We start from the raw sequence: 14,900 nt of genomic DNA on the forward strand, positions 1-14,900 counted from the left end.
TGACACAAATGACTGATGATTGGTTGAAATATATTTATAATAAGAAGATTGTGGGAGCTGTACTGTTAGATTTCAGTGCAGCCTTTGATATTATTGACCATAACCTGTTGTTGAGAAAACGTATGTTTTATGGCTTTTTAACCTCTGTCATATAATGGATTCAGATGCTGTCTATCTAATAGAACTTTAATGGAAGCCTCTCTAATGTCAGACATGTAGGGAGTGGTGTACTGCAGGGCAGCTCTCTAGGCCCTCCACTCTTTTCTATTTTTTACCAATGACCTGCCACTGGCATTAAACAAAGCCTGTGTGTCCATGTATGCTGATGATTCAACCATATACGTGTCAGCAACCACAGCTAATGAAGTCACTGAAACCCTTAACAAGGAGTTGCAGTCAGTTTTGGAATGGGTGGCCAGTCATAATCTGGTCCTGAAAATCTCAAAAACTAAGAGCATTGTATTTGGTACAAATCATTCCCTAAGCTCTAGACCTCTGCTGAATCAGGTAATGAATGGTGTGGCTGTTGAACAAGTTGAGGAGACTAAATTACTTGGTGTTACCTTAGATTGTAAACTGTTATGGTCAAAACATATAGATTCAATGCTTGTAAAGATGGGGAGAGGTCTCTCCATAATAAAGAGATGCTCTGCTTTTTTGACACCACACTCCAAAAAGCAAGTCCTTCAGGCTCTAATTTTGTCTTATCTTGATTATTGTCCAGTCATGTGGTCAAGTGCTGCAAATAACAACCTAGTTAAGCTGCAACTGGCCCAGAACAGAATCGGCACGTCTTGCTCTTCATTGTAATCAGAGAGCTCATATAAATATTATGCATGCCAGTCTCTCTTGGCTAAGAGTTGAGGAGAGGCTGACTGAATCACTTCTTCTTTTTATAAGAAACATTAATGTGTTGAAAATTCCATATTGTTACCATAGTCAACATACATACAGCTCTGACACACACACACTTACCCCACCAGACATGCCACCAGGGGTCTTTTCACTGTCCCCAAATCCAGAACAAATTCAAGAAAGCGTACAGTATTATATAGAACTCCCTTCCATCTCATATTGGTCAAATGAACAGCAAACCTGGTTTAAAAAAACAGATAAAGCAACACCTCACGGCACAAAGCCTCTCCCCTATTTGACATAGATATTTTGTGTGCATGTATTTATACTGTAATGTAGGCTATGTTTGCCTTTTTTAAATGTATGTAGTTCTGTCCTTGAGCTGTTCTTGTCTATTAATGTTCTGTATTATGTCATGTTTCAGGTTTTGTGTGGACCCCAGGAAGAGTAGCTGCTGGTTTCGCAACAGCTAATGGGGATCCTAATAAAACACCAAATACAGAAAACTCAACACCAACTAGATTTCAATCGATGGAGAATGTTTCCTCCTTTATCTGATTGGTTGGAATTCTCCTGGCTTACTGGTGTGCATTGCCTTTGCAAATGCACACATACACATACAGCATCTAAATACTGAACTCATGCCAATAATCAATATGAAAACACTCCTAACAAAGCTCACTTAAATTACCTCCAGTACCCTATATATTGTCTTCCTATCAATCTAAGCACAAATTATGGTTAGTCACTTTTTAGTCACAAACCATTGTGCTGGAGGTTGGACATCTTTTAGAATGATGCTTATCAAATGGCACCCTATTCCCTTTACAGTGCATTACTTTTGACTAGGGCCCATAGGCTCTGGACAAAAGTAGTGCTCTAAATAGGTAATAGGGTGTTATTTGAGATGCAACCCAAGAGCCGAGCCTGCAGTCTAGGGCTGTTCTGACACTGAGTCCTATTAGAAACAGACTGCCTGGCCCTGGACCTGCTCTGCATCTGGTGTGTGTGTGTGGATCAGCCATGTGAATCCATTTATGGAGACAAATAGCCTTTCCCTCATTTTCCCATGAGTGAGATTTGGAGCGCTGTTCTACCTTTTCCATGGTAATCCCTCCTATTCAAATAGTGATTTTGTAACAATAGCAGGTTATATGATATGAGGTTGACAGGTCCTTTCCTTTTCCCTTGCCTAAGATTGGCTTGATTCTATTTCTCTCACAGACACAGACGGCTGTGACAAGTCATTGAGGTCAAGAGTGTATTACGGAGTTCTTATATTCGCAGATAAGCTCTAGACCTTGTAATGAGATGGAGTCTGAGTACAGAAACCTGTTTCCCAGCCACTGTATCTCTACTCCAAGCCAATAGGCATATTGTTGAAATCAGTTTCCTGAATGAGTTGGGGCTTATTCCACTTTGGGTAAAAGTTTCCCATAATCACAGATCTAGGATTATTTTACCCCTCTCAAATCCTAACCTCAATCATTAGGTGGTAAACACATAACTGAATTTGGATCACAATGGCCTCCTGTCCTCTTGGATCACGATGGTCCTGATCTGGGTCACTGCTAAAACCTGATTTCAGATTAGAAATATATATTTGTTTATGGGTTATACATATTTTATGGATCACAGTTCAAGACATTGTGGCGAAACAACGGTCATTAGTCTAGAATCTAGAAGTGCAATGCCTAATTTATAGTATAGGGCCAACCCAAACCATACTCTGCTATGGTGGATGCGGAACCAGGCCAGCCCAGTACAGCTTGGCTTGGTGCTATGGTGTGAATCAGGCCCAGAACACAGTTTTAACCTTTGACATGGTTTCATTGGCAGGATGAAGTCTTTAAGAAGCACCATCTCCATATCAAGGGGTGCTATAATATGTTCTCCTCTGGTCTGCTCATCCCTCCTGTTTTCATCAGAATTATTGAGAGAGAGAGGTCTTAAATTCCTCATGTTAAAGGGATACGTCAGGATTTTGGCAATTAAGCCGTTTATCTACTACCCCAGAGTCAGATGAACTCGTAGATACCATTTTTATATCTCTGCGTGCAGTTTGAAGGAAGTTGCTTGCTAGCATTAGCACAATGACTGGAAGTCTATGGTAACTGCTAGCATGCTAGTAGATACCATAGACTTCCAGTCTTTGCGCTAATGCTAGTTAACATTGGCTTTCAAAACTACCTGTAACTTCTTTCATACTGGATGCAGAGACAAACATTGTATCCATGAGTTCATCGGACTCTGGGGAAGTTGATAAAGGGCTTCATTGCCAAAATCACAAAGTAACCCTGTAATAAAAGCCAGCTTGTTGCTAAGAAACTACAGGAGTGGCACATTGGGTGGGTCTGGGCGGGGGAGAAGGGGGGGTTCTATGTGACATGAATCAGTAAATTATTTTCTATTCTATTTAACAATGAAAAGGAGTGTACTACATAGGGAATAGGGAATCTTTTCAGATTTGCCTATTGCTTAAAGATCCTATAATTCAAAGAATATAGGATCTCCCTGGCATACTGTCTGGGTCTGAAATGTAGAGCACTACTTCGGTCACCCTGTTCGCTATATAGTTCCTATACACTGTGATTTGCTGATGCTTGTGGACCGGTGACACCAACTTCCCTCCTTGGGATCATTTAGGTTCTACTGCAGTACCACTATTAGTACTGCACTATTTTTGACCAGAACCCAACACCCTGTTCAGTATCGTCCACATCTTTGGACCAGAGCCCTAGTAACTAAGCCTTCACCAAGTAAGCCTTGTCTGAGCCAGAACGACCCATAGGGAAGGAGCCTATCTCCTGTTTCTGTAGCGTGAGCCAGCTTGATGTACCAGTACCCCCCTGGACAAGGATGCTAGTCTGTTGCAGGGACCTACCCCCAATCAATCTCCCTAATGCTGAGTGCCAAGCAGAGGAATCAGGGCCCATTTTTTGTCTTTGGTATGACTTGACCAGGGATCGAACCCCCAACTTTTCAATCTCAGAGTGGACACTAACAAGGCCACTGAGTTGGTCACCTAGTAGCTAGTTAACTAGGATAAATGGAGAATACCAGACAGAGCCCATTTCGTAGGCAGTCATCCTCTTATATCCCAGAACGTTCAGAAGGACACTTTTAGAAGAGATGAGGCATGCGGAGAAGAGGAGGTCCCTTCAGTACTGTAGTGCTTGAAGAACAGAATGCCATCGACGGTTGGAGGCTCTCAAACGGCAGACAAGGAATGTATTGAGGACAAAAATAAATACTTACACAAGACTTCTCAGAGGAGGGTGATAAGAGTAGGCTGAGGAAAAGAGATATGCTAAGTACAGTAGTGATGAGGTATGCTAAGTACAGTAGTGATGAGGTATGCTAAGTACAGTAGTGATAAGGTATGCTAAGTACAGTAGTGATGAGGTATGCTAAGTACAGTAGTGATGAGGTATGCTAAGTACAGTAGTGATGAGGTATGCTAAGTACAGTAGTGATGAGGTATGCTAAGTACAGTAGTGATGAGGTATGCTAAGTACAGTAGTGATGAGGTATGCTAAGTACAGTAGTGATGAGGTATGCTAAGTACAGTAGTGATGAGGTATGCTAAGTACAGTAGTGATGAGGTATGCTAAGTACAGTAGTGATGAGGTATGCTAAGTACAGTAGTGATGAGGTATGCTAAGTACAGTAGTGATGAGGTATGCTAAGTACAGTAGTGATAAGGTATGCTAAGTACAGTAGTGATGAGGTATGCTAAGTACAGTAGTGATAGGAATGCTAAGTACAGTAGTGATGAGGTATGCTAAGTACAGTAGTGATGAGGTATGCTAAGTACAGTAGTGATGAGGTATGCTAAGTACAGTAGTGATGAGGAGGTATAGTAATATGCCATTTAGCAGACGCTTTGGGTGGCCCTAGGAATTTAACCAACAATCCTTTGCAAGCGCCATGCTCTCCCAACCGAGTAAGTACAGCAGATATATGGACGGATGTTCGAATTCACATGCCGTTATCACGTAAAATGATTGCTTTTTGTTGAACGCGTGAAGGTCTTGAGCTACGTCCAAACGCAATGATAACTGCTAAACCTGTAATGGCTACGTACACGTTAGACATTTATATTCCAGTCATTGGTCTTTACAGTCAGACAAATGACCAGTTGTTGTAGAAAACAAATAAATTCATTCAAACATGTTAGTAAACACAAAGATATTTTATTAGATTAGCCCCTTCCTCCATTACAGTTAATGTTATGTTTTCTGCAACAGCTGTGCAAATAATAAATTATACAAAATCATGTTTTTTCATGGCAATTGGCAGCCACAAGCCGAAATTCTGTGACCCCACCCTGCATTTCCATAAACTAGTTTGACAGGCATAGAGTATTGCCGATAAACGTACATAAATTATACAATTTGCATACTTATGTCAAAGCTGATCTTGAATTAACATGAAAGTAATCTGTATTATACACTTAACAAAAATATACACGCAACAAATCAAAGATTTTATTGAGTTACAATTCATATAAGGAAATCAGCCAATTAAAATAAATGTGTTAGGTCCTAACCTATGGATTTCATGACTGGGAATACAGATATGCATCTGTGGTCACAGATACCTTTAAAAAAAAAATATGGGCGTGGATTAGAAAACCAGTCAGTATCTGATGTGACCACCATTTGCCTCATCCTTCGCATAGAGTTGATCAGGCTGTTGATTGTGGCCTGTGGAATCTTTTCACACTCCTTTTCAATGGCTGTGTGAAGTTGCCGGATATTGGCGGGAACTGGAACACGCTGTTGTACACGTCAATCCAGAACATACCAAACATGCTCAATGGGTGACCTTGTCTGGTGAGTATGCAGGCCATAGAAGAACTGGAACATTTTCAGCTTCCAACGATTGTGTACAGATCCTTGCAACATGGGGCCTTGCATTATCATGTTGAAACATGAGGTGATGGCAGCGGATGAATGGCACGACAATGGGCCTCAGGATCTCGTCACGGTATCTCTGTGTATTCAAATTGCAATTGTGTTTGTTGTCCGTAGCTTTTGCCTGCCCATACCATAACCCCACCAGCACCAAGGGGCACTCTGTTCCCAATATTGACATCAGCAAACAGCTCGCCCACACGACGCCATGGTACAATTGAAACCGGGATTCATTCGTGAAGAGTACACTTCTCCAGGGTGACAGTGGCCATCGAAGGTGAGCAGTTGTCCACTGAAGTCAGTTACGACACCAAACTGCAGTCAGGTCAAGACCCTGGTGAGGAAGAGGAGCACGCAGATGAGCTTCCCTGAGACGGTTTCTGACAGTTTGTGCATAAAATCCTTTGGTTTGCAAACCCATAGTTTCATCAGCTGTCCGGGTGGCTGGTCTCAGACGATCCTGCAGGTGAAGAAGCCGGATGGTGGAGGTCCTGGGCTGGCGTGGTTACATGTGGTCTGTGGTTGTGAAGCCCTTCGGACGTACTGCCAAATTCTCTAAAACGACATTGGAGGCAGCTTAAGGTAGAGAAATGTATTCTCTGGCTAGATTCAATTCTCTGGCAACAGCTCTGGTGGACATTCCTGCAGACAGCATGCCAATTGCACGCTCCCTCAAAACTTCAAACATCTGTGGCATTGTGTTGTGTGACAAAACTGCACATTTTAAAGTGTCCTTTTATTGTCCTCAGCACAAGGTGCACCTGTGTAATGATCATGCTGTTTAATCAGCTTCTTGATATGCCACACCTGTCAAGGTGGATGGATTATTTTAGCGAAGGAGAAATGCTCACTAACAGGGATGTAAACACATTTGTGCCCAAAATCTGAGAGAAATAAGCTTTTTGTGTGTATGGAACGTTTCTGGGATCTTTTATTTCAGCTCATGAAACATGGGACCAACACTTTACATGTTGCGTTTATATTTTTGTTCAGTGTAGTTTCTCATCAACGGGAAGTGTTAGACCCTTTAGTCAAATACGTGTTGTAAGAGTGATGCCAGTATGTATGTGCCCATAGGAGAGGGGGAAAGGAGAGATAGGTACTGGATATAAAAACATTATGATAGACAGTAAGACAACATAAAACCCCTTAATTACAAAAGAAACACAGAAGAGCCTTCCCTCTAAAAAATGTCAAAGTCAAACATTGGTGTATATAAATATGATAATTCTAAAGTGCATCTCTCAAAGACTTGTCGCATGAAAAAGTGATCTGCAGTCCTATTTTTAGAAACAATCTGATAAACAAAGAAACAAAGCAGAAGATATCAGGATATAACATATGCTTGGAGTCGTGCACTTCTGTTCTGTTAAAACGTGAAATACACAACACACATTTTGCTTTAAAAACTACAAATGTACATGCAATACTTTTCTGCTCTGGAAAAACGATCAAGGTTTATGAGTAAAAGCGGATCAACAGTTCGTTCACATTGTCCGGAGCGGAGGTGATAGCTAGCTACTAAAGTTCATATTCGGTGGTCTCCGTTCTGTTCACACTTGCCGTTTTGCCGTCGTTAAAAAGCACACAGTGGTGATCAAATCCCTTCTTTCTTTCCGTTATTTAATTTTCCTTTCATCCCTCCATCCCAAAAGAGGAAAGAGGAGTGCAGGGATAGAGGGGGGACAGGGGGAGGGGCTCAGATCTTGGGCAGCTTGGGAGCGTTGACGATGGGGTTGGTTTCCTGGAGGAAGCGGCGTCCGGCGCTCTTGTAGTTGTACGTGCAGTCGTGGGTCTCTGCGTAGCGGTGGGTGGCGCAGAAGTTGTTACCACACCTGAGAGAAAGAACACAACAGCCCTATTCAGACAGTACGGCTGTGACTGTTCAATTTTCACCTCCTAAAGCAGCAGAAAGTGTGATGATATAATTACAAAATTCTACTGAACAATAACAATATTAGTAAGTAGAACACCAATTGGTAACACTTTATTGAAAGCCTGCAGCTACAGTGCATTGAGAAAGTATTCAGACCCCTTGACTTTTTCCACATTTTGTTACATTACAGCCTTATTCTAAAATTGATTACATTGTTTGTTTTTTTCCCTCATCAATATACACACATTATCCCTTAATGACAAAGCAAAAACAGGTTTTTAGAAATGTTTGCAAATCTATGAAAACTGAAATCTCTCTCCCAGTACCTGCCGCTGAAAAAACATCCCCACAGCATGATGCTGCCACCACCATGCTTCACTGTAGGGATGGTGCCAGGTTTCCTCCAGACGTGACACTTGGTATACAGGCCAAAGAGTTCAATCTTGGTTTCATCAGACCAGAGAATCTTGTTTCTCATGGTCTGAGAGTCTTTAGGTGCCTTTTGGCAACTCCAAGCGGGCTGTCATGTGCCTTTTACTGAGGAGTGGCTTCCATCTGGCCACGCTACCATAAAGGCCTGATTGGTGGAGTGCTGCAGAGATGGTTGTCCTTTTGGAAGGTTCTCCCATCTCCACAGAGGAATTCTGGAGCTCTGTCAGAGTGACCATCGGGTTCTTGGTCACCTCCCTGACCAAGGCCCTTCTCCCCCGATTGCTCAGTATGGCTGGGCAGCCAGCTCTAGGAAGAGTCATGCTGGTTCCAAACTTCTTCCATTTAAGAACGATGGAGGCCACTAAATTCAGCAACGCTCCCCATCCAACCTAACAGAGCTTGAGAGGATCTGCAGAGAAGAATGGGAGAAACTCCCCACATACAGGTGTGCCAAGTTTGTAGCGTCACAGCCAAGAAGACTCGAGGCTGTAATCGCTGCCAAAGGTGCTTCAACAAAGTACTGAGTAAAGGGTCTGAATACTTACGTAAATTATTTCCGTTTTTTATGTTTAATACATTTGCAAACATTTCAAAAAACCTGTTTTTTTATTTGTCATTCTGGGGTATTGTGTGTAGATCGATGCGGAAAAAAACAACAATTTAATCCATTTTAGAATAAGGCTGCAACGTAACAAAAAGTGGAAAAAGCCAAGGGGTCTGAATCCTTTCAGAAGGCACTGGAAAGCTTTAGTTGTTTAGAGCTCTATCCTTTCCCCATCCCAGAGGAACTGAAAGAGAGACCACAATCCATTCTGAATGACTAACAGCAATTAATCATTGAAAACGTGTGTGTGTGTGTGATGGTTCGTGCTAGGCAGCTAGTGGTAAGGTTCAGAGTCATCCAAGGGCACAGTATTGAAAGTTATTGCATCATAATTTCCAGTATTCCAGAATCCCAACAGGCCTCGACTACTCTATAGTCATAACATCACGGTTGCATCATCTCATCATCTCCTTTCCTTCATCTGAACTCATAACACCATGGGTGCATCATCTCCTCTCCTTCATCTGAACTCATAACACCATGGGTGCATCATCTCCTCTCCTTCATCTGAACTCATAACACCATGGGTGCATCATCTCCCGAGTGTCGTAGCGGTCTAAGGCACTGCATCTCAGTGCTTGAGGCGTCACTACAGACCCCCTGGTTCGATTCCAGGCTGTATCACAACCGGCCGTGATTGGGAGTCCCATAGGGCGGCGCACAATTGGCCCAGCGTCGTCCGGGTTTGGACGGTGTAGGCCGTCATTGTAAATAAGAATTTGTTCTTAACTGACTTGCCTAGTTAAATAAAGGTAAAATAAAAAAATCTCATCATCTCCTTTCCTTCATCTGAACTCATAACACCCATGGGTGCATCATCTCCTCAACCACACACACCAAGTGTAACACTGTATCACAGTTAGCGCTATGTGATCTAGTCCGCTCTAGTCCCAATTACAATTAGAATCTTTTGAACACAGCGTGACTCCAACATCAGACGGTTAGTGTTATGACCAGGAGATTACACAGCTCCAGTTACATCACCACCACACACTGTGTTCTTTAAGCAAGGACAGGGAGAGGGGAGGAGGGAGGGGGGAGGGAGGGGGGAGGAGAGAAGGGAGGAGGGGAGTGATAATAGGGTTCTAGTGGTGGTGACTGTTAAGGCAGCATGCGATATCATAATGTTGATGACATAAACTACTGGACAGGAACAATCCCACCTTCCCTAAAACACGTGTAACTATTAGACTATAGATTGTGCCTTTCTGTATTATACTAAAACGTTTTTTCTATTCTACTGAGCCATTTACTTCATGTTCATATTATTATATTTTGTTGCATTGTCGAACCTGCAACTAAGCATTTCGTTGGACGGTGTATACCATGTGTATCCTGTACATCCTAGGAATGTGCAAGGTTACTCGAATATTACGAACCGACGTTAGTATTTGAATGCCTATTTTAACACCGAAAAGGCTTTTACTGAATTTAAATATCCATGTGACATTGTTACAAACAAGGATATACCATGACATTATAATAAAACAAACTTCTGAATTTAGATTTTATGATGTGCACGGTGTGCACCATAAAAAGGCCGGTAGCCAACAGGTAGCCTTCACAGTGTGTAGCTCATTGTTTATGTTGGCCAATCAAAGTGGCAAAGAGGCTCAATGTGTAACAAGTGGAGTGGGAGTTCACTAACAAACGCAATACGGAATAAAATGAGGGAATTAAAAGTTAGTGAAATTAGAAGAACTAGAATACAATGAGCAAACAACAGGTAGGCTGTTTTATCTGAACGGGGTTGGGGAGAAAGCGCAGCATGTAGCCTAGCCTAGCTAGCTATAGCTGGCTGGCTTACAGTGCCTTCGGAATGTATTCAGATCCCTCGACTTTTTTCACATTTTGTTACAGCCTTATTCTAAATTGGATAAAATATATATATATATATATCCTCAATATTCACACAATACCTAATAATGACAAAGCGAAAACAGGTTTAGAAAATCTTGCAAATGCATTACAAATCAAAAACAGAAATACCTTATTTACATAAGTATTCAGACCCTGTGCGATGAGACTCAAAATTTAGCTCAGGTGCATCTGTTTCTATTGATCATCCTTGAGATGTTTCTAAAACTTGAATGGAGTCCACCTGTGGTAAATTCAATTGATTGGACGTGATTTGGAAAGGCACACACCTGTCTATATAAGGTCCCACTGTTGACAGTGCATGTCACAGCAAAAACCAAGCCATGAGGTCGAAGGAATTGTCCGTAGAGCTCAGAGACAGGATTGTGGGGAAGGGTACCAAAATATTTCTGCATCATTGAAGGTCCCCAAGAACACAGTGGCCTCCATCATTCTTAAATGGAAGAAGTTCGGAACCACCAAGACTCTTCCTAGAGATGGCCGCCCAGCCAAACTGAGCAATCGGGGGAGAAGGGCCTTGGTCAGGGAGGTGACCAAGAACCCGATGGTCACTCTGACAGAGCTCTAGAGTTCCTCTGTGGCGATGGGATAACCTTCCAGAAGGACAACCATCTCTGCAGCACTCCACCAATCAAGCTTTTATGGTAGAGTGACCAGACGGAAGCCACTCCTCAGTAAAAGGCACAACAGACCGCTTGGAGTCTGCCAAAAGGCACCTAAAGACTCTCAGACCATGAGAAACAAGATTCTCTGGTTTGATGAAACCAAGATTGAACTCTTTGGCCTGTATACCAAGTGTCACGTCTGGAGGAAACCAGGCACCATCCCTACGGTGAAGCATGGTGGTGGCAGCATCATGCTGTGGGGATGTTTTTCAGCGGCAGGGACTGGGAGACTAGTCAGGATCAAGGCAAAGATTAACAGAGCAAAGCACAGAGAGATCCTTGATCAAAACCTGCTCCAGTGCTCAGGACCTCAGACTGGGGCGAAGGTTCACCTGTCTCTTCACCCGTCTCTGAATGTCCTTGAGTGGCCCAGCCAGAGCCCGGACTTGAACCCGATCTAACATCTCTGGAGAGACCTCAAAATAGCTGTGCAGCAACGCTCCACATCCAACCTGACAGAGCTTGAGAGGATCTGCAGAGAAGAATAGGAGAAACTCCCCAAATACAGGTGTGCCAAGCTTGTAGCGTCATACCCAAGAAGACTCTAGGCTGTAATCGCTGGCAAAGGTGCTTCAACAAAGTACTGAGTAAAGGGTCTGAATACATAGAGTACCAGTCAAAAGTTTGGACACACCTACTCATTCCAGGGTTTATCTTTACTTTTTTCTACATTGTAGAATAATAGTGAAGACATCAAAACTATGAAATAACTAATGTAGTAACCAAAAAAGTGTTAAACAAATCAAAATCTATTTTATATTTGAGATTCTTCAAAGTAGCTACCCTTTGCCTTGATGACAGCTTTGCACACTCTTGAAATTCACTCAACCAGCTTCATGAGGTAGTCACCTGGAATGCATTTCAATTAACAGGTGTGCCTTGTTAAATGTTAATCTGTGGAATTTCTTTCCTTCTGAATGCGTTTGAGCCAATTAGTTGTGTTGTGACAAGGTAGGGTTGGTATACATCAGGTAGCCCTATTTGGTAAAAGACCAAGTCCATATTATGGCAAGAACAGCTCAAATAAGCAAATAGAAACAAGTGTCCATCATTACTTTAAGACATGAAGATCAGTCAATCTGGAAAATATCACGAACTTTGAACGTTTCTTCAAGTGAAGTGCAGTCGCAAAAACCATGAAGCGCTATGATGAAACTGGCTCTCATGAGGACCGCCACAGGAATGGAAGACCCAGAGTTACCTCTGCTGCAGAGGATAAGTTCATTAAGAGTTACCAGCCTCAGAAATGGGCAATTAACTGTACCTCAGATTGCAGCCCAAATAAATGCTTCACAGTATTCAAGTAACAGACACATCAACATCAACTGTTCAGAGGAGACTCAGGCCTTCATGGTCTAATTGCTGCAAAGAAACCACTACTTAAGGACACCAATAAGAAGAAGAGACTTGCTTGGGTCAAGAAACATGAGCAATGGACATTAGACCAGTGGAAATCTGTCCTTTGGTCTGATGAGTCCAAATTTGAGATTTTTGGTTCCAACCGCCGTGTCTTTGTGAGACGCAGAGTAGGTGGAATAAGTAGTTGTGTCCAAACTTTTGACTGGTACTGTATGTAAATGTGATATTTCAGTGTTTTTTTAGTGATCTGGGCTGTAACGTAACAAAATGTGGAAGAAGTCAAGGGGTCTGAATACTTTCCGAAGGCACTGTAGATAGCTAGCTAGCTTCTCTAGGCTACTCCAGTCAAGACAGGCACTAGTATATGGGATGATAAATAACATTGTGGCTGCTAGTTAGCTAGTCTTGGCTGTAGCCAAATTGCGTTGGCGCCTCTCCCTCTGTCTGCTCGCTACACACACCACCCCATATAAACCTCCGCTGCCAGCTGCAGCAATAGCGCACCAGCCTCTCTCCCTACCACAGCAACGCTCAGGTTTAAACATACTTAAAAAAAAAAAACATGTATTTTGAATATCCGGATATCTGACAAAATTGAATGATACTATACGATGTGAAATTATTTCAAACCCCCAGCCCTAGTACATCCAAATAATAAAACTTGACTTTTTTACTCCTGGCATACCTAGTAGTAGGACAGATACACAAAAAAACTGACTAGATTGGATGACAACGATTAATGAGGGAGGAAGAATGAGGAAGTGGGAGGTGTCACCACCCTCACAGCTGGTGGCCAGACCCGTCTTCCTGCCACAGAGGAAGCAGGAAGTGAGAGACCGTGATGTAGAGAGGGGTGGAGGGAGAGAGAGAATAACAGAGGAACTGAGAGGTGTACCTGCACTCGTAGCTGGTGGCCAGACCAGTCTTCTTGCCACAGAGGAAGCAGTGTTTAGATTCCTTCTTCTTATTGGCCAGCGGGACCTTGACTGGAGGCAGGTGATATGCAGGGGGGCCTAGTGGGAGGAGACCAGAATAAAGGATAGTTCTATTTTGAGTAATCTAATAAAAAGCATGAGTTAGCATGAACAAAAACATTTAATAAAATTGGAAATATTTAAATATATAGGTAAAATTAAATGAAACAATGTATGTTGATGCTAATGCTAATGCTAATAATGGCATAATATATTCAATATGCTGTGGGCTATTGTCTTTTAACGTTTTCGCTCAATTCATTCTGATCAACCTAGCAATTACAACACACCCCTCACTACTGTCATTGGTTGCACTAATTGCACTGTTTGTCTACAAAACCTGGTTCAAGCATTCATGACATTACCCTGAAGAAGGCACAGTGATGCCGAAACGTTTGTGCGACTTTGTTTTTATAGCTATTTTGAGTAATCAAAAGAATATAGTAAGCCAAGATCACTGAGGTGATATTAACATCCAATATTTCACTCTTAAATGATGTTAAGCTTCCGAACTATTACCAAAGCAACATGTAAAAGAAGAGGCTATATCAACTGAAAGAAAGACAGAGCGAGAGAAAGAGGGGTGAAGGCCAGGCGTAACAGGACTGATATAAACAGAGGTTAGTGTGACACAGCAGACAGGAGAATCTCCCAACCAGGCAGGCAACGGGCCATGAGATCGGATGTTGTGTCCCATCACTAATCTGCTTTGATATACTATTACAGTGTGTCCTACAGTGTTTCTGCCGCAGTCATTTCGCTGTGGCCCTGTGCCAAAGCACAAATCATTGCTGCCACGACCACCCCCACCCCAAAAAGAATTTAACATGAACAAAACTTTGTTAAGGCGCACTTTGAAGATGCTAGAACATTCCACATTTACTTTTCCTCTGCAAGTATGAAGAAAATGTGCACACTCACTAACTGTAAGTCGCTCTGGATAAGAGCATCTGACGAGTAATGAATAGAACAACCTGACAACTCCATAGTAGAATGGTTTATCTATTTACCTAGTCGGCTTGGTGTTGCGCGTTCTATTTGAGAGAAATATTCCTCTCAAGCTGCATTCAAGTTGCGAGTGCCATAGGGAGGGAACCATGCATTCTGACAAGCAGTCAATGCACAACAATTCTTAATGCAATCGCGGGGAAAACAGCAGTTTTAATGGCCTTTGTTAAAAAAGAGGGGGATCCCAGCTTTCCATTCCTACTTTATTTTTAAACTCTTAAATACAGTATGTGAACTGCACCATTTTAAATCCTGAGTTTTTAGCAGAGGCATGGTTAAGCACGTTACTGCTCTGCAATTCGCCATGAGTGCATAGGGGAGTGGGGCTAA

At 42.4% G+C, this 14,900-nt stretch overlaps 1 protein-coding gene across 1 annotated transcript in view; it reads right to left on the reverse strand.

The window, feature by feature from the left end:
• Positions 1 to 5,035: 5,035 nt before the first annotated feature.
• The window catches only part of LOC311110702 (AN1-type zinc finger protein 4-like), a 29,409-nt gene continuing 19,544 nt past the window's right edge, over positions 5,036 to 14,900 (reverse strand). The window contains exons 10-11 of the mRNA XM_084153245.1: positions 13,484 to 13,601; positions 5,036 to 7,609 (exon numbers count right to left, since the gene is read on the reverse strand). Of these exons, the coding sequence (XP_084009371.1) occupies positions 7,474 to 7,609; positions 13,484 to 13,601 (254 nt within the window). The 3' untranslated portion in view covers positions 5,036 to 7,473. The remainder of the gene's footprint in view (positions 7,610 to 13,483; positions 13,602 to 14,900) is intronic.

This window comes from Coregonus lavaretus (assembly GCF_964263955.1).
Source record: "Coregonus lavaretus genome assembly, chromosome: 36".
NCBI classification, from domain to species: Eukaryota; Metazoa; Chordata; class Actinopteri; order Salmoniformes; family Salmonidae; genus Coregonus; species Coregonus lavaretus.